Below are 26,195 nucleotides of genomic sequence, written 5' to 3'. Positions count from 1 at the left end.
TGAGACTTGTTGGCTGCTTTTCCTTKACTCTGCYGTCCAACTCATCCCAAACCATCTCAGTTGGGCTGAGGTCGGGTGATTGTYGAGGCCAGGTCATCTGACGCAGCGCTCCATCYCTCTCCTTGGTCAAATAACACTTGTCTATTTGTCCTGTTGAAAAACAAATGATAGTCCCACTAAGCGCAAACCAGATGGGATTGTGTATCGCTTCAGAATGCTGTGGTAGACATGCTGGTAAAGTGTGCCTTGAATTCTAAATAAATCACAGACAGTGTCACCACCCCACACCATCACACCTCCTCCTCCATGCTTCGCGGTGGGAACCACACATGTGGAGATCATCCGTTCACCTACTCTGCGTCTCACAAAGACACGGCTGTCAGAACCAAAAATCAAACCAAAGGTCAGATTTCCACCAGTCTAATATCCATTGCTCATGTTTCTTGGCCCAAGCAAGTCTCTATTTCTTATTGGTGTCCTTTAGTAGTGGTTTCTTTGCAGCAATTTGACCATGAAGGACTGATTCYCGCAGTCTCCTTTGAACAGTTGATGTTGAGATGTGTCTGTTACTTGAACTCTGTGAAGCAATTATTTGGACTGCAATCGGAGGTGCAGTTAACTCTAATGAACTGATCCTCTGCAGCAGAAGTAACTCTGGGTCTMCCTTTCCTTTGGTGGTCCTCATGAGAGCCAGTTTCATCATAGCACTTGATGATTTTTGTGACTGCACTTGAAGAAAATGTCAAAGTTCTTGAAATTTTCAGGATTGACTGACCTTAATTTCTTAAAGTAATGATGGAATGTAATTTGTCTTTGCTTATTTGAGCTGTCCCTGGTCAYTACAAAATACCACATCCCATGAMTCACKGAATGGGCATTACACCTCTGCCATGAGGTGCTACTTCAGTCTCCTGACCGGAGAGAGGTGCTAATATGGACTTGGTATTTTACCAAATAGGGCTATCTTCTGTATACCACCCCTACCTTGTCACAACACAACTGATTGACTCAAACACATTAAGAAGGTAAGAAATTCCACAAATTAACTTTTAACAAGGCCACCTGTTAATTGAAATGCTTTCCAGGTGACTACCTCATGAAGCTGGTTGAGAGAATGCCAAGAGTATGAATGCCGTCATCAAGGCAAAGGGTGGCTACTTTGAAGAATCTCAAAAATAAAATATATTTTGATTTGTGAAACACTTTTTTGGTTACTACATGATTCCATATAAGTGATTTCGTGGTTTTGATGTCTTCACTATTATTCTACAATGTAGAAAATAGCAAAAATAAAGAAAAACCCTTGAATGGGTAGGTGTGTCCAAAATGTTGACTGGTACTGTGTGTATATATATACAGTATATATATATATGGAGTGAAAGGTCATGGCATGTGTCTTTTCAGACCGCAGAGCAGGTGAGAGCTTCCAAGGAAATGTTGAGTAGCTTACAGCGAAGGCTCCCTCCCTCCTTGCCGGTCTATTCTGGGCTGATATCTGCTTCCCTGCTTTTTATCTCTGCCAGGAGATCTGTCTCCACTCCTCCAGTGGTGGGTTGTCCTTTTTCTCACCCAGCTCACGTTCTGAGATAGCCAAGGCATGGGGCACGAGATAGAATGGAGGAGGGACTCCTCTTGCCCCCAAGATAATTACCAGCTCGTGTACTTAATTTAAACTGATTGGAATCTCGATAAGATTGTTAAAAGAAAGTTAAGTTTACTTTTGCAAGTTAATCAATAACTTGTCTGTTGTCTGTGTAACAGACCGCTAATCACCAGAAAATCACCAGCTAATCACCAGTGGCTATAAGTGAATAGGCTACTAGTTCTGTAACATAATATAATTCAGATTATATCAGTTGTGGAAAGTTGAGCTGGGAGCAATCAGCAAAAGAAGATGTATTACATTAAAATAGTGCTGTCCATGCTGTCGATAATGGCACAGATACAAAGATTAGTCCTCTATATCTATGGCCTGTTGTTTACACATGCACCTTGTAGTTACAGTGTTTAATGGTATATGTTGTTTGTATAAAAACATTATTAATCTAACTCAAATAATATTTTCATAATTATGCAAAAGACTGAACATGTTACTTTGTGACCGGTCTCCCCTAATTATTTYCTATTCAGTGGAACAGACAACAGATAATGGGTGCTTTCCTCTGCCCAGGCGTTGCTGACACATGCCAGATCTTACAATGCCTGGATAGGTATTTTAAGTATCTGCTAATCACATCGTTTTGTTATAGCAATCCCACGCAAACATTGGTTGATGCATGCAATGTCTGAGCTAGGCTATGGCATAGGCTATGGAATCAAAAACATGGAAACCATGTGTTTGATGTGTTGGAAACCATTCAATTGATTCTGTTCCAGCCATTACTATGAGCCTGTCCTCCCCAATTAAGGTGCCACCAGCCGCCTGTGGGTAAACATCAGTGAATCTACAGAAGCACACAGAACACATAACTCAACTGTGATGGACAAATAGATTAGCATCATCATGTCATTGTCTGGCCCTGATTTTAGTGAAAGGAGTCTGTAGCCTACTCATCATGAGTCATGCTGGGTTGGTTGGTTGAGATCAGGAAGAATGACAATTTCTCATACCCATGGGAATGCATGTGAAAATGTGGTCAAAACTGAATATTCAATTATTGTAGCTGTTTCTTTTTACAAAACAAAAACATTACATGAATAACCGTATAAATAATTGTAACCTAATTAAGATGAGCAAGAGATTTTGAGTTATCTCGGTTTAGGCTTCTCTTGTGCTCTTTTGAATCATGCACACACTTTTAATTAARTCGTGCACACACATTTAATTTTGTTCCACCAGGCCCGGTAGAGATTCCGTTCATGTATTTTGTAGAAACAATAGAAAAATAGTAGCCTACACTGATCAGTGAACAAAGTTGTGAACAGTCTTGGCCTTTTTACCCCGAACTGTCACCAATCATTAGTTGCGATCCATGAGTCTGCTAAAGGAGCCTATTGATCAGTCATTGACTGATTGCTTTAGACAAATAGTTTGTTATCCGAGAGTGCGATGTCGAGTAGCTCACTCTTTTAATTGAAGATAACAGAGTGGGCAACAATGGCCCCATAATAGAATGAGAGTTTTGTGATTATTGCTGCAGAATGAAAAGAAAAGAAACAAGAAGGGGTGCTCTAATTAGAAGAACCGTGGCTCGCGGGATCTCCCTCTGCTCCCCCTGCCATTGTGCGCGGGTGTGGGGAGGCTGTGTGGCCGGTAGGCAGGCGACAGGCGCCGGTTGCTGGACAAAGGGCTGTCTGCTGTCAAAGGGACTAGGCGTCCAAGCACCCATCCTCCCAAACTTCCCAGCCTGAGCTGTGGTGCTTAATTAACCCTTTCACGGTGATACGGGACAATTTGTGCCCAACCAAGGCATCTCTCTCACGCATAAAATATGTCCATACAATAACAAAGTGTTCATCTGTACTAGCTCGTGTGAAGACAATATTTGCGTAATTTTTGGAAAGTTATGCCTTCAGTTTCTGTAAGTCATTCGTCAACAAAAATGCTTATAAGTCCTATGACATGTTGGGCGCTACTGTTTAATTTAATTTGTGGCAAATTTCTTTAGGACAATTATTATTCATTTGACCCTCCTTAAATGTCAATTCTTGTTGATTTGAGTAGACCTATGGACTACCCTATGTGTGTCATACAGTTTTTCTCATTCACTCAAACAGTTAACTGCGTCTATAGGCCAAGTGCTATTGAACGTGCAGAGGATATGCGCGGTTGAAGTGGGGAGGGGGAGACGGAAGTGCAGTGTCTCGCCCTCCTATAAATAATCCTATATTACTATTCTGTTCTATAAATAGTAGAATACAGACAATACTACAGGAAACACTTATATAAACACTAACAGTAGCTCAGTTTAAAAAGAGATGCCTTGCATGTCATCACTCACGCTCCTCTATTCAACGGCATCGCAATGTAAATATGACAAGTATAGGCCTTATAGGCCTAATTGTTATGAGAATAAAATGATTTGTAACTAATGATAGTTATACATTCTACGTTGCTCTTATGAACAGAATTCTACAATACATCGATTTGCCTTTTCAAGATGGTATAATGTAATATTTCGTTTGAATTTGTTACACAATCATCAATGATAAAGAACTCGAGAAATACTGGGCTGAAAAACTWGAATTTTATCCTCAAATAAACTGCCGACAGGGGGCACCATACACTCAGAGAACTACTTAGGTCTTATTTCAATATGTAAGGGGTATTATCATTCATTTAGAGGCCTCATTCATCTGATGTTGGGAGATAATAATCATAATAATCATAATTAAGCTATAATTATAATAATAGGTAGCATATATACATTATTAATAATTCATTTCAATTATTATTATTATGAATTTCAAAGATACTTTAACTGTATCCAGTAGGTACAAAATATGAGTGAACACAAATTAACACATTGTTTTTTTTATTGAAATTGTGAGATAATTCAACAAAAAATCACAACCAGCATAAGCGAGATACGCTTTCAATTTTAAATATATTTATATATATATAGATATGCATTATGCCCCATTTAAAGAGAGATGTAATCATCCTCTCCTGTGTTGGAGTGAAATGACCTGAGGTTTTTCTATATCTCTGCCTCTCCTGCAGATAATAGCCAGGTAATGTGACAAATAGGCAGCTTTCTCTCTATCCATCTCTCTTTCTCTCTTTTCTGATATTAGTTTTTGCAGACAGAGATAGCTGATAAACATGGCACACATGTTTGTTTCCTTCATGTGTCACAGGCAGATAATCAGCTATGCATCACAGATAAAAACTTTCTGGTTCAAACCAACAAGCGCTAAATAGCTTTCATTTACAGAATACGTTCATGTAAAATAAAAAAGAATAAAAAGCAACGAGTTAAACTCTAAATATTATATACACGTCAATGTACAGTCTTAAATAAATTAATACCAATTGCATATTCTTGGATTCCTTTATAGCTTATTTACAGAATTTATTTTAATTACATAAATAATTCAAACAAAAAATCTGGCAGAAACTATAGGCCTAAGCGTTCTTCTATCAATTATTTTTCACGGAACGTTCATTTTATCCATCCCTTTTGAAATAATAGCCTATGTTCTAAAAACGTTTGGGATGTAGCTTGTTTTCCTGTCGTTTTACAGGTTGCACCTTCTCCATAATGCGGGCAAAACGCACACCAATGTTCATTCAGTACTTATACTGCTGTAGTGCTCTCATCATTAAAAAAAAGCACGTCTATTGATTATAGTTTGAAACGGTTCTCTCTTCAGTCCCTAAAAACAATACCACTACATGAAGAATGTGGTTAGTAGGTTTTCCTCCTTGCGGTATCCTCTTAGTGTGCTCAAGTTTTAGCCAGACGCCTAAAAATTCAGTGCCCACTTTTGGTTTTCATATTATTTCGATGCTTCAGTTTCCTATAATATTGAAAGCGTACCCCACACAGAAACAGTAAGTGACGACGCTGGTTCTCTCTACTTCATTCCCTGCCTCTTTTCTCAGTCCAGGCGCGCGAAAAGGTAGGCCTGTATTGACATTTCCTCGCGTAATGTGCTGTACAAAATTTCGAATAAAGTCCTCTGATATTTCAAGCCAAGTCGTGGTGGAATATATTATTCCATTAGTGAGATCACTTAGGAGAGTCTCTCGGGGGGTACGTCTCTCTCTGGCTCTCAAGGCCGCTCACTAGTCTCTGGATGTTTTGGAGCTCATTGATAGAGTCCTTCATCGATTTGGGYGAGCTGGTCCTYTGACTCGACCCCGCTTTGTMGTTGTGGAMKTCAGGCACGGGACTCGTCTCCCTGCTGCCCGATTTGGASGARTCGGAGCRGGGGTTTAGGCCGCCTGGCAGGCCGGTGGTGAYTAGACTTGTGCTCTGGGCCATYGACACSGGGATCTGGTAAGGYTTYAACCGGAGCCGYGGGCGGGAGCTGGTGAGGAAGGGATTCCTCGAGAGRGAGCTGGCTGTAGTGCTYGCGGGCATGGCGGAGGCCGCGGCTGCAGCYGCAGCCATGTAGMTGTARGGGTAMGGGAACAGGCCTCCAAAGGTCGGCATGGGAATGCCCTGAAATCAGACAGGAGAAAATGGCAGTTAGTACTGGGACCGTGATAGTGATATATTCAGACCACGATGTAGCCTACTCAAATGACTAGTCCTATTGAACCTTGGGGAACCCGCTCAACGACCAAATTATGCACGGCCTGAATAGCTAGTTCACTTCAATAATTAAACCTACAAGGAAGTCATCTTCTCCGATGTTAATGAACCCCTAAGAATAATGAAGGCTATACGCATTGGAGGCTAAAAAGGAGAACGCTTATTCCCAATCCAAAGGGGGGTAAATAAAAGCAAGGCCTTGCGTTTTTGCACCCACACATTTCCTGAGTGGTTGATTTATGGGTGCTCTTCTAAAGCATGTTCATTTCGGCTTTGAAACACAATTAACAAAACTGTTGTTCAAAATAATGGTAATAATAATATATATAGGCCTATACCTTTTTTGTCGCTATTCTGCCAGCATGCGTCCTCACTATGATAAGCGTTCAAGAGACCCAAGCTTCCCTAGGCCTAGTGGCAGTGACCTGATAACCCAACATACTGAGACATTGAGTTCTGCCCAGAATAGAGCCTGCTGATCCGGCCAGTTAAATGGTACAAAGCATAGCGTCTACAGTGGACTTTTGGCACTAAGTTTGGACATACTTGTAAGACTCGTGCCTTAACTTAGATTTGTGTCTTCTGGGTAGTTGTTGTGGAATTGTTAGATTACTTGTTAGATATTGCTGCACTGTCGGAACTAGGAGCACAATCATTTCGCTATACTCGCAATAACATCTGCTAACCATGTGTATGTGACCAATACGATTTTATTTTATTTTATTGGTCAAAGCCTATTCTAGGCCTAAAGTCAAACGAGCATAATGGCCTATAAGTGATCTCCGAGTTCAAACAAACAATTTGTTGCTGTGTAGAATTAAAGTCTCCCTTACCTGAGAGGCGAGCATGTGCTGCGACAGATGGAAGGGGAAAGGGTTCGGGGTGCCCCCCGTGCCCTGGGCGGAGAGGCTGCCGTTTTCCATACCACTTGCTCCAGATACCGACGCCAATAGATGTCCCATGCTCATGGCAGAAAACGCTCCTGGGCCCATAGCGAACTGTCCAGGGTGAAATAGCATTTGTCCGGCGTTCATGGGATTAAAAAACTGCTGGCTGTGCAAGCCAGACAGGGCCAGACTCTGCAGGTGGCTCGCGCTAAAGTGTGATGGGCTCTCTGTTTGAACCATGAGCGGGGAGAAACTTTCCTTGCTTGCGCTTATCCCGCCGCTGTCTGTGGTGTTCTTTTTTGACGAATCTGTAGTGTCTTTCCTGTGCCTGTTCTCCGTTTTGTCTCCTTTCTCAAGGTTCCTGAATATGGAGTCACTCGGCTTCCTTGAGCACGGATAGTCGTCTTTCTTGTCCAGACTCGGCTTATCCTTCACCCGGTCCTCGCACCTCGGGCTGAAGGGAGAGGGCGGCTCGGGTCCAGGGCTGTTCGATGCGGTACAACGATCGTCCTGATGATCAAGTTCTTGCTCACTGTCAGTACAGGTTTTATCATCTGTTATAAAAAAAAAAGTTGTAGTCAGAATTAGCTGTATGTTGGTGGGCCTAAATGTAAAATAACTGACAAAATTCCATGCCATGCTCAGACTTAAATAAATACAAATATATGATTAATAATGGAAAGTAAAATAGCAGTTGAAACGGCAGTGGTTACAACATTCACAAGCACACACACACGCACTGTGTAAGTGATTATTTTAAGTGTACAGTCATGATTTAGTGTTAACATGCCCTGTCTAACCGTTTCCTTCCTACATGTCAGCCCAAGAGGCTTACTCCGAGCATTAACATGTGGCTTTTGTGTTGTATTTTTACCCAAGAGTAAATAGACTTCAGTTATGACTCGAAAGTTGAGCAGTCAAAAGTTAGTGTTTTTCGATGGTCAAATAGACTGATTAAGTCTATGCATTACAACTGTTATTTAATATTTCAATAATAAGTGAGTTGAACAAATAGCCTGTCACGAAAGAACACTGTAAATCTAAAGAACATGAGCTGCTGAAAACGATCAAAGTACATTTTGTAATTAGAAAATGTACTATTACTCTGTGTGTTCTTGGTAAATTGCTTTTTGTGTTGCACAAATCTAATACTTTGACATAATAAATGAAATGAAGTTTCACAAACCGTACACTATTGGGTATAGGCCTAAAGCCTATTCTCTCAAATAGGCTAAATTACTAGAGGATTTGGCCTATAGCCTACATAGTTCAGCCACCATAAGTCTAAATGCCATTGGACACAATTGCACTATTATGTTTAAGCCTATCAAACGAACTGAGATTTAGGTTGAATATAATTTACCTCGGCTGATTCGACTGAACCTAAGCGGGCTGGATCCAGGTCCGGTTGGGGAGTGCGCACTTTCTCGGCCAGTTGTTGGTTCGCTAGAGGAGGCATCAGAGTCGCCCCCGTCTCGGTCTGCTTTGCATTGGTCTTCATACATCCGCAGGGAGGGAAGGGTCAACTGTTTCCTAGAGTTGAACGGTTCCCTTTTAATAATAGTGGGTACATGTATTCAAGTAAGGCATCCATACACCATTAACATGACATCAGGGCAGCTGTGGGCCGACCTACATTCAATGATAAGCCTACATCAGAGTTGAGAATAGCATGCATTTTGTCATTTTTATTTTGTTAACTAATAAACAGATTAAATGGAATAACGTTGGGGCATGGTTAAAACATGCATAACATATGTCCTATGCTTATGATCGTATTATGATCAATATAATTTATATAGAAGTAGGCTAGACTACACGATGTGATGGGCGAATCGACATAGCCTAAGCTTACCTTTTCTCTCGTCTTCCATTTCCGGTGTCTCTGAATCCTTTGGCAAAAGGGTTATTATCAATCTTCAGCTGTGTTATCTGTGGACAGGAAATGGAGAAAATATATTAAACAGTGCTGGGTGTAAACAAGATAAACAATGAAAAATAGGCCTAACCAAGAAGTTAGAATTAACTACTAGTAGTAGTAGTAGTAGGCCTTAACTCGGCCTATAGGCCCAGGCCTAATAATGAATTGACCTATATATAGGGTCACGTGTTTTTCTCAACATTATTTATTCTGATATATTTCTCCCACACACATAGTGTCCCGTTAAACACACCGAACAGAACTCACTCTGTTGAAAGGAAGCCCCGGTAGATGTTGCATTATTAATGGTGGTTTAATGACGAGGCGTTATTCTCACGACCCCCATGAGAAACATTGTTTCTCCATCCATTTTTTTCGGAGAGTGAGAGAGGGGGAGAGCTGAGTGGGGGCGACTTGAACAGATAACTGACTATCTTATCCATAATTAATTATGTGGTTTGGATCATTGCTACTTCATGCAAGGCTTGTATGGAACAAATACTGCATGGGCTTTGGAGCCACCCCCATCACTGGAACGGCTGTGCACGCTGCTTGGTTTGTCCTGTTTCCCCCCTCCTCACCTTGTATGGAACTCTTGAGGAATTCGCGAATCGACCAATCACGGAGTCGCAGTTCCCCGTCTGTCACGCTTTGATTGCGCAGGCAGCCTCMGAGACTGTGTAGCTCGTGGACAAACTGGCGAGGCTAGTGCCTTCTAATCGATTGTGACTTTTTGCCATAAACTTTACGATAGCAACAAGACCACCACAGGCCCCTCTGACACGGACGCCAATTAGACTCAAGGAGGGGGAGAAGAGAGGGGGTCGCAGGGAGCTAGATAATATTAGACTGCAACTAAAATAAATACTCAATACATCAAATCTAGGAATTACTGACACCCTGAAGAACCATGAGAAATCCGTCTTTAACCAAATGGTGTCAGTGTCCAAAGATGCGCCATCTAATTAGATTTGAATGGAATTGTAGCCTTTAATCAACAGCAACAAATCGTCCATAGCCCATAGACGGAAAGACAACAGCAAGCAAACTTTTTCAAATCCGTATTTTACTAGTCAAATATATGCCTGCAATTGTAGGCTAAACTGGTTACGTAAGGTTAACCATAACATTTGACAATGACGACCAACATGCGGTTTGATTGGGCAGGTGCATTTAGTCCTACAGATTAAAAACCCTGCAGAAACGGTTTCACTGTAAAAAGTCGGACTAAATTCGTCAACAAAGATCATTAAATGCAACAAGATTGTACAAACGAGTGAGGCCATCGAATTCCACAAATGAGCCAATTTTTCACAGCATGAAAACAAACAAAACAAAATTGAACCTCAGATTAACCTTTTGCTGATAGAAAATCGTGACATTTATGTGAATATAGGCCCAACCTCTTATGGCGAGGTTATTTCATGGTCTCTAACATTAATGTAGCCTGTGTTAAATTCCACTTTATTGTACTGTATTGTACAGGCTACTGTATTGCTTACCTTGTCATTTTGATAAGCTGTGACAGCGATGAAGTCTGTCTCTGGGAACACGTATGTCCTAAACGTGCTGTAGGGGAGCTTCAGGATGTCGTTGGCCCTCACGATATGAAACCTGGGCTGGTATTTGTGCATGGAATTAAGAATCGTCTGTGGAGGGAAGGGAAAAAAAGAATTATTATAATTTCATCGACACCATCTGATGCTAGGCCTATCTCAAAGTCACTCTTAGGCCCATACGTGATTAATACAATACAATCATGTACATCACATTAAATTAATATATGTTATTATTATTTCTTATAAAGATTATTATTCATAACAATAAGTAGGTCTATTCAGAATTGGTCCTACTGCATATTCTTAGAATGCAAGAGAACACACCTTTGGTCAACACAGATCGCGATAGAAAACAATACTAAAGATAAACATTCATGTAATATTGGCATTATCATATATGCTGGCTAACCTACTGGGTATCTGATAATATTTATAACACATGTATATTCTATACATTCATTAACTACTACAACACGTAGGCCTATACACACTGACTGGATAATTAAAGATACAGGTTGGATAGCCTATGGTAAAACGTAGGCCTAGATCTATTAAAACACTGTCTGAAAAATTTTGCAAAAACGCCTGGATGCGTCTGGCATGTAAATGTTCAATTTGTTTACAGTCGGTTTGTTTGCACATAGGTTTATGAGCATTGAACAAACACACGCTGTAACACTGCAGCTTCTCTCTAGACGACTTTCTGAAGCATCCATCATTTTCCTCTTCTCCGCGGTTTATTTTTTACAGTAGGCTACAAACAGCACTTCAGGGACCAACGGCGAAACATGATCGGCCTTCGAGTTCGAGTACAGGCTACATCCACACATTGTTTTTATTCCACGCTGCTCAAGCTGGCTCAAGACAGTGAGGCTAGGTCAGAATAAAGCAATCAAATCTACGTCAAAGGACTCCACAGAGGCTCGCCCGATCCAAGCCGATTTCCACTCTGCCCAGTTTCCTTGACCCGATTTCTGACTCTCATAATCCCCATTTCTCAAGAATTCCCCCTTCGCTTATATGATTAAAAAAAATAGCACATCTAATACTTGAATCGTGATTTCAATCCTCTTCCTCAATCGTGTAAAACCTCGTTTTATAAATGTGTAAATGCGTTACATTATTAACCTACTATATCTACCAACAACAAGAGCATTCGTGATATTAGATGTATAGTCTACTTTTATGAAGCTTTAGACAATAATATATTGGGAGATCATATTTGGAAACAGGCCTATGTCGACATTGAACAGTGGGGGCATGTCCTTCCTGCATGTCGACAGTGGCAACAGCGTGGCAAAACTAATGGGGAACATGCTGTGCCAATACGTTAGGCCTACTAAAATAATGTTGCAAATAGAATAAGAGTATCCAAGAAATATAGAAATATCTCGCTCAAAAAATCCAACAGTATCTGTCTTTTAAATACACTGTATTACTCCAGAACCTAAAACATATGCTGTATAAAATGTGTGTCAAGTATTATTATTAATCACAAATACAATTGCGTGTTTAAATGTAAATAAAAGTCAACATACAGTACTTACAAATCCATGCTTGTCCGAGATATTGTTGGTCAGCTTCAGTTTATGAAAAGCAACCGGCTTGGCCATCCACTGCTCTCCCGTAGCCGGGCTATCCGGGTGAATGTACATTCTTTTGGGCATCTCCGGGTCGGCCTTCCCCGCTACCATCCAGCGAGAATTGTGGAACTTGTAGCGGCAGTCGTCGGCAGCGACTATATCCATCAATAGAATATACTTGGCTTTTTTATCAAGACCATTTATTCTGACTTTAAACGGAGGAAACATTCTCCTGGAAGACAGACAAATATGCGTGGAATTAACTGCATGTAGGCTTATTCATAAACATATGACATTTAATGTTGTCAGACAAGACAGAAATCTGACAATAACATTGTATTAACATGTCATTAGGCGAGTGGCTCTCTCCTTTGTGTCCAGGGAAAATGCAACACTATTTAATCGATATAGGCAAATTATAAAGTAATATTAATTGACAGAACTGTTCTTTATAATAAAATCATTCCATCGAATTATGTACATGCTACTTTGAAAATACCATGATAGTTGTAGGAAATAAAACGAATAAGTTATAGGCCTAATAGCCTACTTAAAAGTATTCTGTATTTATTTTATTTTGTTGATTATAATATTTAGGAATTTGTCTGTAATCAGTCAAGTGAAATATATTTATGACATGACACTATCACTTAGGTTAAATCACAATCCTCTTTTTCCAGTCTGTCAGTCTGTTTACAAAATCCAGAAGCTCAACTGTCATGACAGAATGCAGTTTGATCCATATGCTGGTATCGTTTTGCTGACTAAAGCCAGGGGAGGGTTTTTTCCCTCTCTGGCAAGACTACTAACCTAAACTCAAAACGGCTCGTCTTTATTGCATTCAACATTTTCTAAATATTGCAAATATTGATCCTTTACGGTCTCTGATAGCGTCTCCTCCAGACGCTGTCAAAGACGCTCCAAACTTGATTATAACAATCGTACCATCGAAACTAAATAAAATGCTATAAGTCAGGTCACAATAGTAAACTGTGATTGTATTTATCACTWTTAAGTTAAATAATTAACCTATTTCGATAATAAACTAGGCCTATAAYTTAAAGAACAGACAATAGTCTACAAAGAATAACAGCATCACATAGGGCCAGTCTAGCCTACAGCAGGCCCTGTAATATTGTTTCGCTGTAATCCTAAATGTAACTACCTCTTTCGAACCCTCTTGCTTTCGCCATAATCTTTTTGAAGCGTTACATAAAAAGACAAGGCACATCTGAACACAAAGCCTATACAGTATGGACAARATTTGTCCCACCAAGATTTACATGCTATAATTGCCATTGATGGACAGAGAACAACCATGACGCTGTAGTCAGCCTCGCTGGCAATAATTATCAGAGCGCACTCTCACCTTCCAGATTTGGTAATAACCATCTCTGTTCCTATTTTGTGAAACTGGTCCCATAGGTCCTTGGCCTCCAGTGTGACTTTAGGGTCGTCCTCCACCTCTTCCTCGGGCTCCAGGCTCTTCAGGCTGCGGAGATGAGCCGCCTGGTGGTGGTGGCTGAGAGCCGGGTGGAGCCCTGCCTCCGCGGCTCCAACGAGGTGGTCCGACATGGGCTTAGTAAGAGCCGCATGAGGCAGAGTGAGCGTCGGGAAGAAGGAAGGCTGCGCGGCCGCTAGGAAAGCTGACATGGAGAAGTCGGTCGGACGGTGAGCGTGGAAAGGGTGATAAGCCATGGCAGTCCCTGTGAAAACTGGATCTCTCATCGGTGCATCCAAAATATCGAAGTGAAATTATGATATATAGTGATATTCTCCCCCCTCGGCAAAAACAGTAGGACAGTTTCCAGAATAATGTATTGTTATTTCTGTAAGAAGTATACAGAAGTAATGTCGAATACTGTGCCAGATAGGCTATGGATAGACGGGTTATAGACGGTTATTAGCAGAAAAAACTGAAATGATAGGAACTAGCCTATACTACACGTAAACTCCCGTTGCTGGTACCTCCACGAAGTGCAGTAACAATATCAGTCAAAGATAGTGAAGCAGCTACGCTTTGAGAGCAGAATCGGGGTTTCCTTTTTTCTCTCGACCCGTCGCTTTGAGAAAAATAAGATGTGCCTCTCTGAAGGCTGAAGCAATCATTCCACACGGACACGGAGTTGAAATGGTTAGATCTTGCCCTGTTCGCTGTAGAACTGTGACTATCTCACATGTTCTTCCTGCCTCGATCCCAACACTAATGAACCAAGCCCCTTTGATTGCTGATTTTACGCTTTCTGGACCAATTGTGGGCCTCTATAGGCGTGGTTTTGACAGCTCCAGCCAGGCTCTAAGAGAGGGGGGTGGACAACAAGGTGTCGGAAGCATTAGCAGTAAGAAAACATGTCAACYGAATAAAATATTAACCAATGACAGGAAAGCTCGGGAAATCCCACCCCRATCTCCAAGCCAAACACCGGGTCAGCCCTCAATTCTTGGCCGGTGGAGGCATCACCTCGGTCGGCTTGAGCTTTATACTTTCGACGAGGTGCATAACTCCAGCCCAGAAACAATACCCGAATAGATAGCCTACGTTTATTGCTCTTTGGTCGCTTTCATTATAGCCTAGAGGTAGGCTAAATCAAGTTAGTAGGCTATACCGGTGATAGATTTTTTAAAGTATGAATTTAGCTCAGGAAAACGAAGATTCCAAATAGATTCGTTGTGGTTCCATTTCATGTGAAGATTATGTTGTCAGTTTAGGTTACATTTTTACCTCATAGCCATTATATCTGGTTTCGTTTGTTTAGAAATCCGCGTGCAGTTTTATCTGTTGAAGTGTTGATCGTGGTTTGGCCATAATAGCATACAGTTTGTTCCCTCACTGGTTGTGCTTAATGATATACTTACACAGACTATGCTGAGACGGTAAGAGAGTCCACAGCCTCCCGTACCTGAATGGTAGGCTATCGGACTCGATTTACTGATTATATTCCAGGGCTGTCGATTTCCGTGACTCGCTGCTGTTTGTGAACGCTTCACCGCAAGGACAGTGACTAATAAACCGGACATTGCCACTTTAAAAACAGCCCCGGGTCATTCGAAAAGCGCAGCACCAGATGCTGCATCGAAGCATGAAGAAAAGAAAACAGATGAATGAATGAATTTCGAGAGCAAAATTGACAGATAGAACGCGGTAAGTGCTTGCTTATAGCCTTACAGAAACTAAATATATATTGTTTTTCTGACGTGTAACCTATGTCCCCTTCACTTGGTTTTAGGCTAAATCAATTATTCATGCACACGTTATAACCTACGCAAAGTGAATTATTGTACATTCACTTTATTTGATTGCCTTATATCCTAAATAGTGAAAATAATAAAACCAGGAATAGCCTGACGTAGCCTATCAATAGCTCTCCGATACTATACTGTATAGACGTAGGCTATTCCTTTAATTCTAATATGATCTTCTTCGCTCTCATTTTCAGCATAAACTGACACAGCAATGATATGATTTATAATACATTGTCATGGGCAGGCTCTCTTCTGAGCGTGAGGGAACAACAGTGTCCAGACTCGCCTGGGCTGTTTGTTGGTATGTGTCAAACCACATACACCTACATTACACACTTCAGACCGTTGCAACGATCCCCACGGCGACCCAACCAGAAACTCGGTCTCGGTACTGTTGTGTTGTACCTTMAAGAAATCCATTCTGTGGACCCTAGGCTTGATTAACATGGATTCGGTTGGTTAAAGAGCCGTTTGGCGCCAGTCGGCTGACACACCACAATAAGAGCAGACTCTTGTCACTTCATATTTACCCTAAAATCCTACCAGCGAGCGCCGTTCAATCCCCCTTGCCATCCACACCAAAGCTGCGGTTTATGCTTTGCGTTTTGGGGCTGAGAATGCTCTTTCGGAATGATTATTTCTTTGCATCAAAATGTGAGAATTTGGATATACACGGAACAGTCTGCCCAGAAGTTGATCCGACGCATACAAGTAGAACCGGTTCCGCTCTAGCTCAACCCAGAACATCGTCACTTCGACATAAAAACTGAAACAAAAACGAATAATCCTTCCGAATAAATTCGTCAGATACAAACCACACATTTCCGATTAACTATTATATTGCCGTCTGAATCGGTGTTTTGTGTAGGTCTACATTTCTTCCATATCAGTGTTCGTACATCTCCATCGGCATTAGTGTCAATAGAATAGTACACATTCCTTTCCAAGTGCATGTTGAGAGCRTGAAGGATTTACATTAGATWAAAAAAAACGGAATGAAATTAAACGTAATCTATGCTTAAAAGTAGCCTACTTTTGAGAGTTTCACACATTTTGAATGGTATAAAGTGCAATAGCTATTGGCCTTGTTTTGTGGTCTGTTCTAGTGCATCTTTCTATCTTATTCATATGATGTGATTAGTCATGTATCACTAATGGAAAAATAAAACATTACCCACCCTGTAGCATGTTCCTTGGTGGTAAGAGGTGAGACACTTGTTGCTTATATCTGAACGTGAAAATCTCAGCAAAATCCAGACAGTGGAATATTTTCAGAACATTGATCACTTGTTTTTGACGACCTACCCGATTATAACCCGACTGACGTCTCTGTGCACTGTGCAAACTCATTTCTATTTATTCCAAAAATAACTTATCTTCCAATACCATTTTTTTATTTTTTTTATCTGAGAGACATTCTGTAAATGGTTTTATAGACTTATCACACCAGCCGTGCTCAAAATTGTAGTGAATTTATTTAGGCCTTGTTGTCAATACATTTTGTGATCACAGTGAGCAGAATAAAACGTGTAGGGAGGCCTTTATCAGGCTTGATCTGAATAAATGATTCTGCATAACTTAATTGGAATCTTTATGTTGTGGCCTAAACTTAAAGGAATCAGGTAAATTGTGATTCTTTATTTTGTTTCTATTATGAAGAATATTAGCAGAATAATGGGAAATTGTTGAAACCCTGTAGAATTATTGTTGTTATAATAGGTTAAGGGTGGTCAATTATGCATAATGGATAAGGATATAACATTTGGCTACTACTTTTCTAGCTCATTAGGCCGAGCATGTTTCATCATTTAGTTTTGTGAATATAATGTTCCTATTAAACCTTTGAAATTACAGTTAGGGAATGTATTATGGATAGGGCTACAGTTTCAGTGGTATTTATCATTAAGCCTATTTCAGATCTATTTGATTTAAGGATATTGATAAAAAATAAGTTCTCACATCTTTAAAGCACTATGCTTCCTTTTTCAAAAAACCTGGTCAGTCTTTGTACTTGTCTGTCATGTTTTTCGTCCTTTATAGGCTATACATTCAACTAGTGGTCGACTGAGTCAGTCAGTAGCCCAGTCAGTGAAATTAAGTGCATTCTAACAGACGCTATACTGCTGCTAGACTATGTAGAAGACTCGTCGTTAAAGCTTAGCCTACTTACTCAGGTTCAAGTTAGGGAGAAGAAACATTCTGAGCGGGAAAAGATCAGCACCACATGGAGAATGTTAATGGTTTTCTATGAATATACTTAAACAACTAATTACATCAACAACGGGTTTGCAATTACGCTGCATTTATTTGCTCTGTGTACATACCCTCCATGTAGTGCCTTCAGAACGTCACACCCCTACGTTTTCAATATTTTGTTGTGTTACAACCTGAATAAAAAAAGTATTCAATTGAGATTTGGTGTCACTGATCTACACACAATACCCCATAAAGTGAAAGTGGAATTAAGTTGTTTGAAGAAAATGTTCGAAATTAACAAAAAATGAAAAGCTGAAATGTCTTGAGTCAGTAAGTATTCAACCCCTTTGTTATGGGAAGCCTACATAAGTTCAGGAGTAAAAATGTGCTTAACAAATCACAAGATACATGGACTCATTCTGTGTTCAATAATAGTGGTTACATAATTGTTGAATGACTACCCCATCCCCATCACCCATCTGTTAGGTCCCTCAATGGAGTAGTGAATTCCAAGCACAGATTCAACCACAAAGACCAGGGAGGTTTTTCAATGGCTCGCAAAGAAGGGCACCGATTGGTAGATGGGTAAAAGTTTTAAAAAAGCAGACATTGAATATCCCTTTGAGCATCATGAAGTTATTAATTACACTTTGGATAGTGTATCAATACACACAGTTACTACAAAGATACAGGCGTTGCTTCCTAACTCAGTTGCCTGAGAGGAAGGAAACTGCTCAGGGATTTCACCATAAGGGAACACTGAGGATGGATCAACAACATTGTAGTTACTCCACAATGACAGAGTGTAAAGAAGGAAGCATGTACAGAATAAAACAATTGAAAAACATGCATCCTGTTTGCAACAAGGCACTTAAGTAATACTGCAAAAAATGTGGCAAAGAAATTAACTTTTTTCCCTGAATACAAAATGTTATGTTTGGGGCAAATCCAACAACACATCACTGAGTACCAGTCTTCATATTTTTAACCATGGTGGTGGCTGAATCATGTTATGGGTATGCTTTTCATCGGCAGGACTAGGGAGTTTTTTAGGATAAAAATAAACAGAATACAGCTAAGCACAGGCAAAATACTAGAGGAAAACCTGGTTCAGTCTTCTTTCCAACAGATACAGAAACAAAATCACATTTCAACAGGACAATAATGGTGGCAGGTAGCCAAACGGTTAAGAGCGTTGGACCAGTAACCAAAAGGTTGCTGGTTTGAATCCCTGAGCTGGCAAGGTGGAAAAATCTGCTGTTCTGCCCTTGAGCAAGGAAGTTAACCCCTAACAACAACTTATCCCCGGGTGATGACATGGATGTCGATAAGGCAGTCCCCGCACTTCTCTGATTCAGAGGGGTTGGGTTAAATGCAGAAGGCACACTTCAGTTGAATGTATTCAGTTGTGCAACAGACTAAGTATCCCTAATCACAAGGCCAAATCGACACTGGAGTTGCTTACTAAGACGACATTGAATGTTCCTGAGTGGCCTAGTTCCAGTTTTGACTTAAATCGTCTTGAAAATCTATGGCATGACTTGAAAAAGGCTTTCTTGCAATGATCAACAACCAATTTGACAGAGCTTGAAGAATTATAAAAAGAATAATGGGCAAATATTGTACAATCCAGGTGTGCAAAGCTCTTAGAGACTAACCCAATAAGCATCAAAGCTGTAATCACTGCCAAAGGTGATTCTAACATGTATTGTCTCAGGTGGGTGAATACTTATCTAATCAAGGCATATTAGAGTTATAATTTGTATTCATATTTTATAAATGTAAGAATTATACAGAGTATTTTGTGTAGGTCATTGACCAAAATTTACAATTAAATCAATTTTAATCCCACTTTTAACACAACAATGTGGAAAAAGGCAAGGGTGTGAATACATTCTAATGGGAAAAAGCAATCATCAAGTGATGTGGTGTTATTACTGATTACTTTTAATCTCGTTCATACCAGAAGCGTTCCCCATTATATCCTACTACCTGTTAAAGCAGAGATGAGAGATGTGGCAATAACGACAATATTCAGCATATTTCTGTTAAATGTCTAACATAGGCCTTTAGAAATAGGCCATTTATGTCTTTATGCTCACTCCTGTGCGTGACAAGATATCTGCTCGCCACACCTTGAGATCATTTCCTATGTAAAAGGTTATAACCCCAAAGCAACAGACATCATTTTGCATTAAGCCCTGTGCCATGTAAGGTCCACATAATATCATTTGTTTGAAACCAAGCGTTGGGTGAAAATGTGCAGAAAGAACAGTGCACCTTCAGGGTTTTTGTGGTGACCAGCGTGTTACTGATATGCTGCGGGAAAATTCTAATTACGAAATAACGGGTCACTGTATTGTTACTACTGTAGCCTTATTTGTCTGTAATTTTGTTTTGTTATTTTTTAGGCTACTCCCACTACATTGTATTTTTTTTCTCCATCTTTTCTTCTTCTCTTCCCATCATCTCTCCTGCTATATTTAGCCGGTAGACTGAGGCCTTGGCGCCAGACCGTTTAAGACCTGTCAAAGTCCCTCATATTTCCACTTGTCACATGTATACCCAGCGCCTCCTRCAGCCAGGCTACCACCAACCCCCTCTCCCTCCTCTTCCCCATCGTTCTTTCATTCTCGCTTTACTCCCCTTCCCTGCCCCCACTCTAAATTTCTCTAAATTTCTTCATCTCCCACTCATGAAAGCCGGGTTTTAATCCCTCTTTCTCGCCCTCTGTGAATTGTGTTCAATTTGCTCGTCTTCGTGCTCGTGTTGTCTCATTGACCCGAGTCAGCAGGGCTGCCGGTGGGCTGTCCTGTCCGCTTGGCCAAATTGCGACTGATTGATGAAAAATAACAATTCTCACAAGCAGCACTGGTAGCCGAATAACCCCCACCCTACAACAAACGTGAATACGATGTTATTTTCACGTGCAGCTATCACCTTGAAAGTAGGCTTTTGTAATAATAGGTTGAGGTTATTTGTAAAATAGTAGCACAGAACTGGTGATTATGCCAGGTATGTCGATTGTAAATATTTTAGATYCTTATTTAGCGAATAGTATAGCCTATTTATTGTCTTTCTGACGTACCTCTTGAAAGCTTGAAGCGTTTGTCTGGAGAAATTGACAGCCATAGAGAAGTATTCTAGCTCCCAATTCTATGCTGACAGCCTACCTTTCACAGGTAGCAACAGGTGGGGGCGCTATAATGACCCCAGGGTACCGATGAACACCCTTACTGCTGCTTTCCAGCCTCCATGTTATTTCACTAAACCAATATACTCTCATGTTGTCTGTGTTGTTCACTGTTTCACTCTGTCCAAGTTCATTTGACAGTGATTCAAAGGTGTGTGTGTGTACGTGCGGGTGCGTGTTTACACACATTACATAGTTTGCTACCCTTGGACATTAATTCTACGTGACCCGTAGTAAAAATGTATTATTTACTTTAATATACAAAACATCTATGCATTAAGAATGGCTTTTATAAACACATGTCATGACAACGGGTATATAGTTCTTGACAAAATAATGCAGGAAATATCTTCCCACCAACATTTATCTGCGTTGCCATTGTCTGTGGTTGAGAGTGAATGGAGTTTTTGTTTATTTTCTGCTTCTGGCAACACAGGTTGAACACACACAATACTCCATGCAGCTCCGGGAATGTCCCTGCCTGCAGCCCGCCCTCTCCTCCCCGGCTTCCCAAACTTTGATCAGCGAGGCCTGGCCGCGGAGCCGCTTGAGCCGTGCAGCATGTGGGTTGCTTTTTCAATTACAACCCAGTCCGTGACCCTGGCATATATCATTAACCCCCCCCACCCTCAATGCAGCAAGCTTACACAAGCGTAATGGTTTAGGGCACGCTATCAGCATCTTATTTGAGTGCAAAATAGCAGCATAAAGACGTAATTGTTTGCCATTCATTGATTTCTGAAAATATATTTAACAAAACCACTAAATAACTTACTATCTTTAAGCATATCATGCGATTCAATGAAACATCCATATCATGGTTTCAGTCGAGTGGCATTGAATGGACCTTAATTGATAGTTTCACTGATAACAGTGGATTACAAAAACAACAAACCACAACCTCAAAATACATCAGATGGCAGTTTTAGGATGCTACTGATAGCAAGGTGTTAGAATAACATAGCTACTAAATCCGTAAACAATTTATGCAATGCATTATAGCCTAATGATTTTAATTAAATGGCGCGGGTTAAACCGTAGGATATTTTGTGAGTGATATAGCCACCTGGAAGAGATTTGATCCTTTGAGTACTCCTAGAATAAATGAAAAAGCATTAGCCTACGGAGAAATGAGAATTGCCTGCAGATTGATTGATCTTGTGTCCGCCTACTGTTTACATCTRGTGAATACTGACAAGAACCGTAACAATAAATGATCCGCTAGTTCTTTCGGCGGGTAACTTTGACAATAGTGTTAACAGTGATTTGTACGCACCTTTGAATTTGTGTTGCAATGCTTTGTCTTCGTGTCGATAAGCTGATGTAATCGAAGTCTTTACTAGATTTTTTTACAACCTCGTTAAGGTCATAATGCTACTGATTCACAACTTGTAAACAAAGCTGCTGTCCTCGGACATATTTAGGGTTAGAGATATAGGACAATTGAAAGTGAACTGCAAAGTGTATTTTATGCATCTAAGAAACAATTTAAATCCATATGGGTCGATACTGATGTAGGCTACAAGTATGTCTACCTACTATATATGGAACGGTATATCATTAACTTCAGTAGAAAGCTTCATGGAATTGTTGCATCTGCAGTTGAAATAAACCGAAAAATAGGCCACATCTGAAATAAATGGGAGAGTATTTCCTAGGTGTTGGAAGTTATCTGACTGACTTCAGAAATGGAAGGTATAGGCTATATAGCCTAAAATGTTGCTCTGTCCGGAGTACCCCTGAAGTACCCGCTCATGTGCATTTTACCTGTATCCCTATGGTCTCATGAGTCTGTCGTTCTGCCCCTGAACAAGGCAGTTAACCTACTGTTCATAAGCCATCATTGAAAATAAGAATTTGTTCTTAACTGACTTGCCTAGTTCATTTAAAAAAAATCAACCTTGTGGATAGGTCATGTAGGCCCAGGGGTCCTAGTACCACTGGTTAGGAACCGCTGCTATAGACTAACAATTTTGGTTTGTTCAAATGTATAAGCTCAAATAGGTAGTAGAGACAAGTTAATCAAATCAAATCAAACTTTGTCACATGCGTCGAATACAACAAGTGTAGACTTAATGTCCTATTGACAACATATATGTGCATATAGCAGATCAATTTCTGTTCAGGAACGTAACTCTATAACAGCCTTGATCAATTTGATGTGATGTTGCAACACAACATGGATAGGCTGGCTATTATGTTTCACATGCACTCAGTTCCCTTGAAAATAGCCTTGTTGCTCTCTACTATGGGCTACAGTCCTATCAAACTCGTGTTGATTTAACAGAGTTGAACTTGTTGACAGTGCTTCAAAATTCAATTTTCAACTCATGCGACCGAATACATTGAATCGTATTATATACAGAAGCGATATGAAATTACTTGGGTCAGGGGGAAATTACATTTATTTCAGACATACTTTCATTTAGCAAGGAAAGCACTTTCCCGTGTTCAATTTCGAACGTAACCGCTCACACGATGGTCTCTATCATTGAATTAGAAATAAGTGTACACATAGGCAGGCTATAATCTTGCTCAGAATCAGGCGATTAGGGTCCTCAGTTTATGAGGAAGCGTTTCGTTTGAATAAAATCATTGATGCATAAAACCTTTTCATTGGACACTTTGGCAATGTAAACAACACAGAACTGTAAGGTTAGGTTATAAAACAAAGATTCGCCTCCTGTTAGACGATTGAAAAGCATGATCTGAAAAGTGGCTATTAAGATTACATTTGTACATTAAATTAACAATAATAATAGCCCTATGCGAATTGTAATTGGTTAGTGACATTTGTTTTATTCACTAAAAGGTCATAAAATGTCATCAACATACCTGCACATATTTTTTCTGTCATATTCATATGAACAATAGGATATAATACATGGTATTGCCTTTGATTGGTTTCAAATGGCTGCCACTATAAATTAATTCGAAGTAGACCTATTTGATATCTAGTTGTCTCCTTTGTGGATCAAAGGAGTGCACCAAGGAAAGGAAAATAATTATAAGTGATTTAAAAAAGAGGGAATTTTACTTGCCTAACATAAATATTTGCTAACAATGTAAGTCTTCCTAGTCTATTTAGTTGAGAGGATGACAAAAATTAAATGACAGCAATCAAAATACTATTTCAGATCTGATATTGTTAAATGTTTTGTATTGTACACACATTATAATGCTATTACCATCTGATAAATTATTGAATATAAGTGAATAACAAATTCCATCACATTTCAAGACACAGATATGTACAGAAATAAATCCCACAAAGTTAAAGAAATACAGTATATGAGGTTGGATAGAGATGACTTTTGCTCTGTATTTTGCGTTCTTTGGGCAGTGGATTTTTTTCTGTGTGATTTTGAGCAAAACAATGTTAGCAAAAGCTTAGCAAACCTGTCCACAAGTGGTTGTAGCTAGCTATATATTAATGCGGCTTCTCTCCTGGTGCCAACCTCGTCTCTCCTCTCGCTGCTCTATCTATTCACAGGGTTTGCTGGCAGAGGAGGATGGGTATAAATGGAGACTGTCACAGGAGAGGATAGTAAAGACCAGGGGCATGTTCAGGAGGCAGACAACGTTTTGAAACAGAGTGAAACAGCTAAGGTGTGCCCTCCTTATCAGGCCCCTGCCCCTGGTAGAGGTGCCAGCCGGTGCACTGGCCTGGGCATGGTTCCCTCAGACTCAGAGAGACATTGGCATGCAGGGCATCATGTCACAGTGTGGGGCACCAGGGGAGCATCAGTGGGCAAACATAGAAATATAATGACTAGAACAGGCGTCCCCATTCAAGTCAATTATGCCCACAGTGGAGGTGTCATAATACCCATAAAACCCAGCGGTCAGACAGGGAAATGGTTCCAATCGTTTTTTCCACCATTCATTTTTCCCATAGGGGAATTTAGAAACACTTAAAATGAGGGCTGTGTTTCTTGTAAGCTTACCCTGGTGTGATGTTATGATAACCATGTAAATCTCTCCCAGACAAGGTGACTTATCAATATATTTGGCTCTTTTACTATGATTCAAAAATGCTAATTAGCGTCAAAGTAGACATCACGCAAAACTACAAATCTCTGCAAGCTCCTGCACATCATCTCTAGCTGACACCTTTGCTATCAGGTATTGTGTCAATTTAAAACTGACAAAAGGGCCTCCCGAGTGGCGCAGCGGTCTAAGGCACTGCATCGCAGTGCTGAGGCGTCACTACAGCCTCGGGTTCGATCCCAGCCGGCTGTGACCGGGAGACCCATGAGGCGGCGCACAATTGGCCCAAGTTAGGGAACGGTTTGGCCGGCCGGGATTTCCTTGTCTCATCATCAGTGTCTCCTTGTGGCGGGCCGGGCGCCTGCAAGCTGATTTCGGTTGTCAGTTGGACGGCGTTTCCTCCGACACATTGGTGCGGCTGGCTTTCGAGTTAAGCGAGCAGTGTGACAAGAAGCAGTGCGGCTTGGCAGGGTCGTGTTGCAGGGGACGCATGGCTCTCGACCTTCACCTCTCCCGAGTCCGTAGGGGAGTTGCAGCGATGAGACAAGACTAACTATCAATTGGGGAGATTAAAAAATATATAAATAAATAGCAAAAGACAGTTCACAGAATTGTCCATTTAAAGAAATGTAGACAATTTATTCATTACTACATTTAGTTAACAGATAGTTAATCCAGAGATTCTTACCTTTGCCTCGATTCGGCAGCCTCCTCCAGATCATCATGGCATTTGTAATGTTTTATGATAGCCACATTAGCAGCTAATTAGCATTTCATTTTTTGGGGGGTAAATACAGGCAAATTATTGATAAAAGTAACCCTGTCCTAGACAGATTTACACGGTTATCAAAACGTCACACCAGAGTAACCCTACATGAAACACAGCCCTTATTTTAAGTGTTTATAAAATCACCTATGAATGATGATGAATGGTGGAAAAATGATTTGAACCATTTCCCTGTTTGACCGCTAGGTTTTATGGGTATATGACTCATACTGTGGTACTCTATGGGTGGACAAGTCATATGTGCTGTAATTTGTTGATTAAACTGACATTACAAAAAAATACATTCGTTTGAATGAACATGGAAATTATTGCATCACATTACCAGGCAGCCACTGTAAGTGTACCCATGTGTTTACCAATCAAAAATGCCAGGGTTAGAAGTTCCAAGCCCATTCTATAAATTATTTTTCTATGGGGCAAACAACCTGAAGGCAAGAGCAGAGACAGTGCTTGTTGGCATGAGTATGCCTGCTCAAACACATTCACATGGCCATTTCAGTCTCTGGCCTGGTTTTGCTCCTGTCTGAGGTAATTGATTTTAGATTCTTGAACATTTTGTAGTTAATTTGATTCTTGTTCTGAGTGTCAGATAAGTTTTAGAGTGTTGTATTCACAGTCTGCTTTTCCACAATA

The 26,195-nt window shown here is 40.4% G+C and overlaps 1 protein-coding gene across 4 annotated transcripts; it reads right to left on the bottom strand.

Annotated features, from left to right (window-relative positions):
* Positions 1 to 4,458: 4,458 nt before the first annotated feature.
* LOC111959455 (T-box transcription factor TBX2b) lies at positions 4,459 to 14,584 on the bottom strand. 4 transcript variants are annotated; one of them, XM_023981014.2, is made up of 7 exons: positions 13,523 to 14,584; positions 12,109 to 12,385; positions 10,514 to 10,660; positions 8,946 to 9,022; positions 8,454 to 8,641; positions 7,037 to 7,644; positions 4,459 to 6,110 (listed from the first exon to the last, which is right to left on the bottom strand). In XM_023981014.2, the coding sequence occupies exons 1-7, from the start codon at positions 13,879 to 13,881 to the stop codon at positions 5,676 to 5,678; spliced, it is 2,091 nt and encodes a 696-aa protein (XP_023836782.1). In that variant the 5' UTR covers positions 13,882 to 14,584; the 3' UTR covers positions 4,459 to 5,675. The 4 variants fall into 4 exon arrangements, with proteins under 4 accessions (XP_023836782.1, XP_023836801.1, XP_023836790.1 ...); XM_023981033.2 differs by having other exon boundaries at positions 8,454 to 8,623; XM_023981022.2 differs by having other exon boundaries at positions 12,118 to 12,385.
* Positions 14,585 to 26,195: the final 11,611 nt, after the last annotated feature.

The sequence above is a fragment of the Salvelinus sp. IW2-2015 genome, linkage group LG4p (genome assembly GCF_002910315.2).
Source record: "Salvelinus sp. IW2-2015 linkage group LG4p, ASM291031v2, whole genome shotgun sequence".
Taxonomy (NCBI): Eukaryota; Metazoa; Chordata; class Actinopteri; order Salmoniformes; family Salmonidae; genus Salvelinus; species Salvelinus sp. IW2-2015.
Note: the sequence above shows the minus strand (reverse complement) of the source record. Positions and strands in the feature narration are given on the sequence as shown.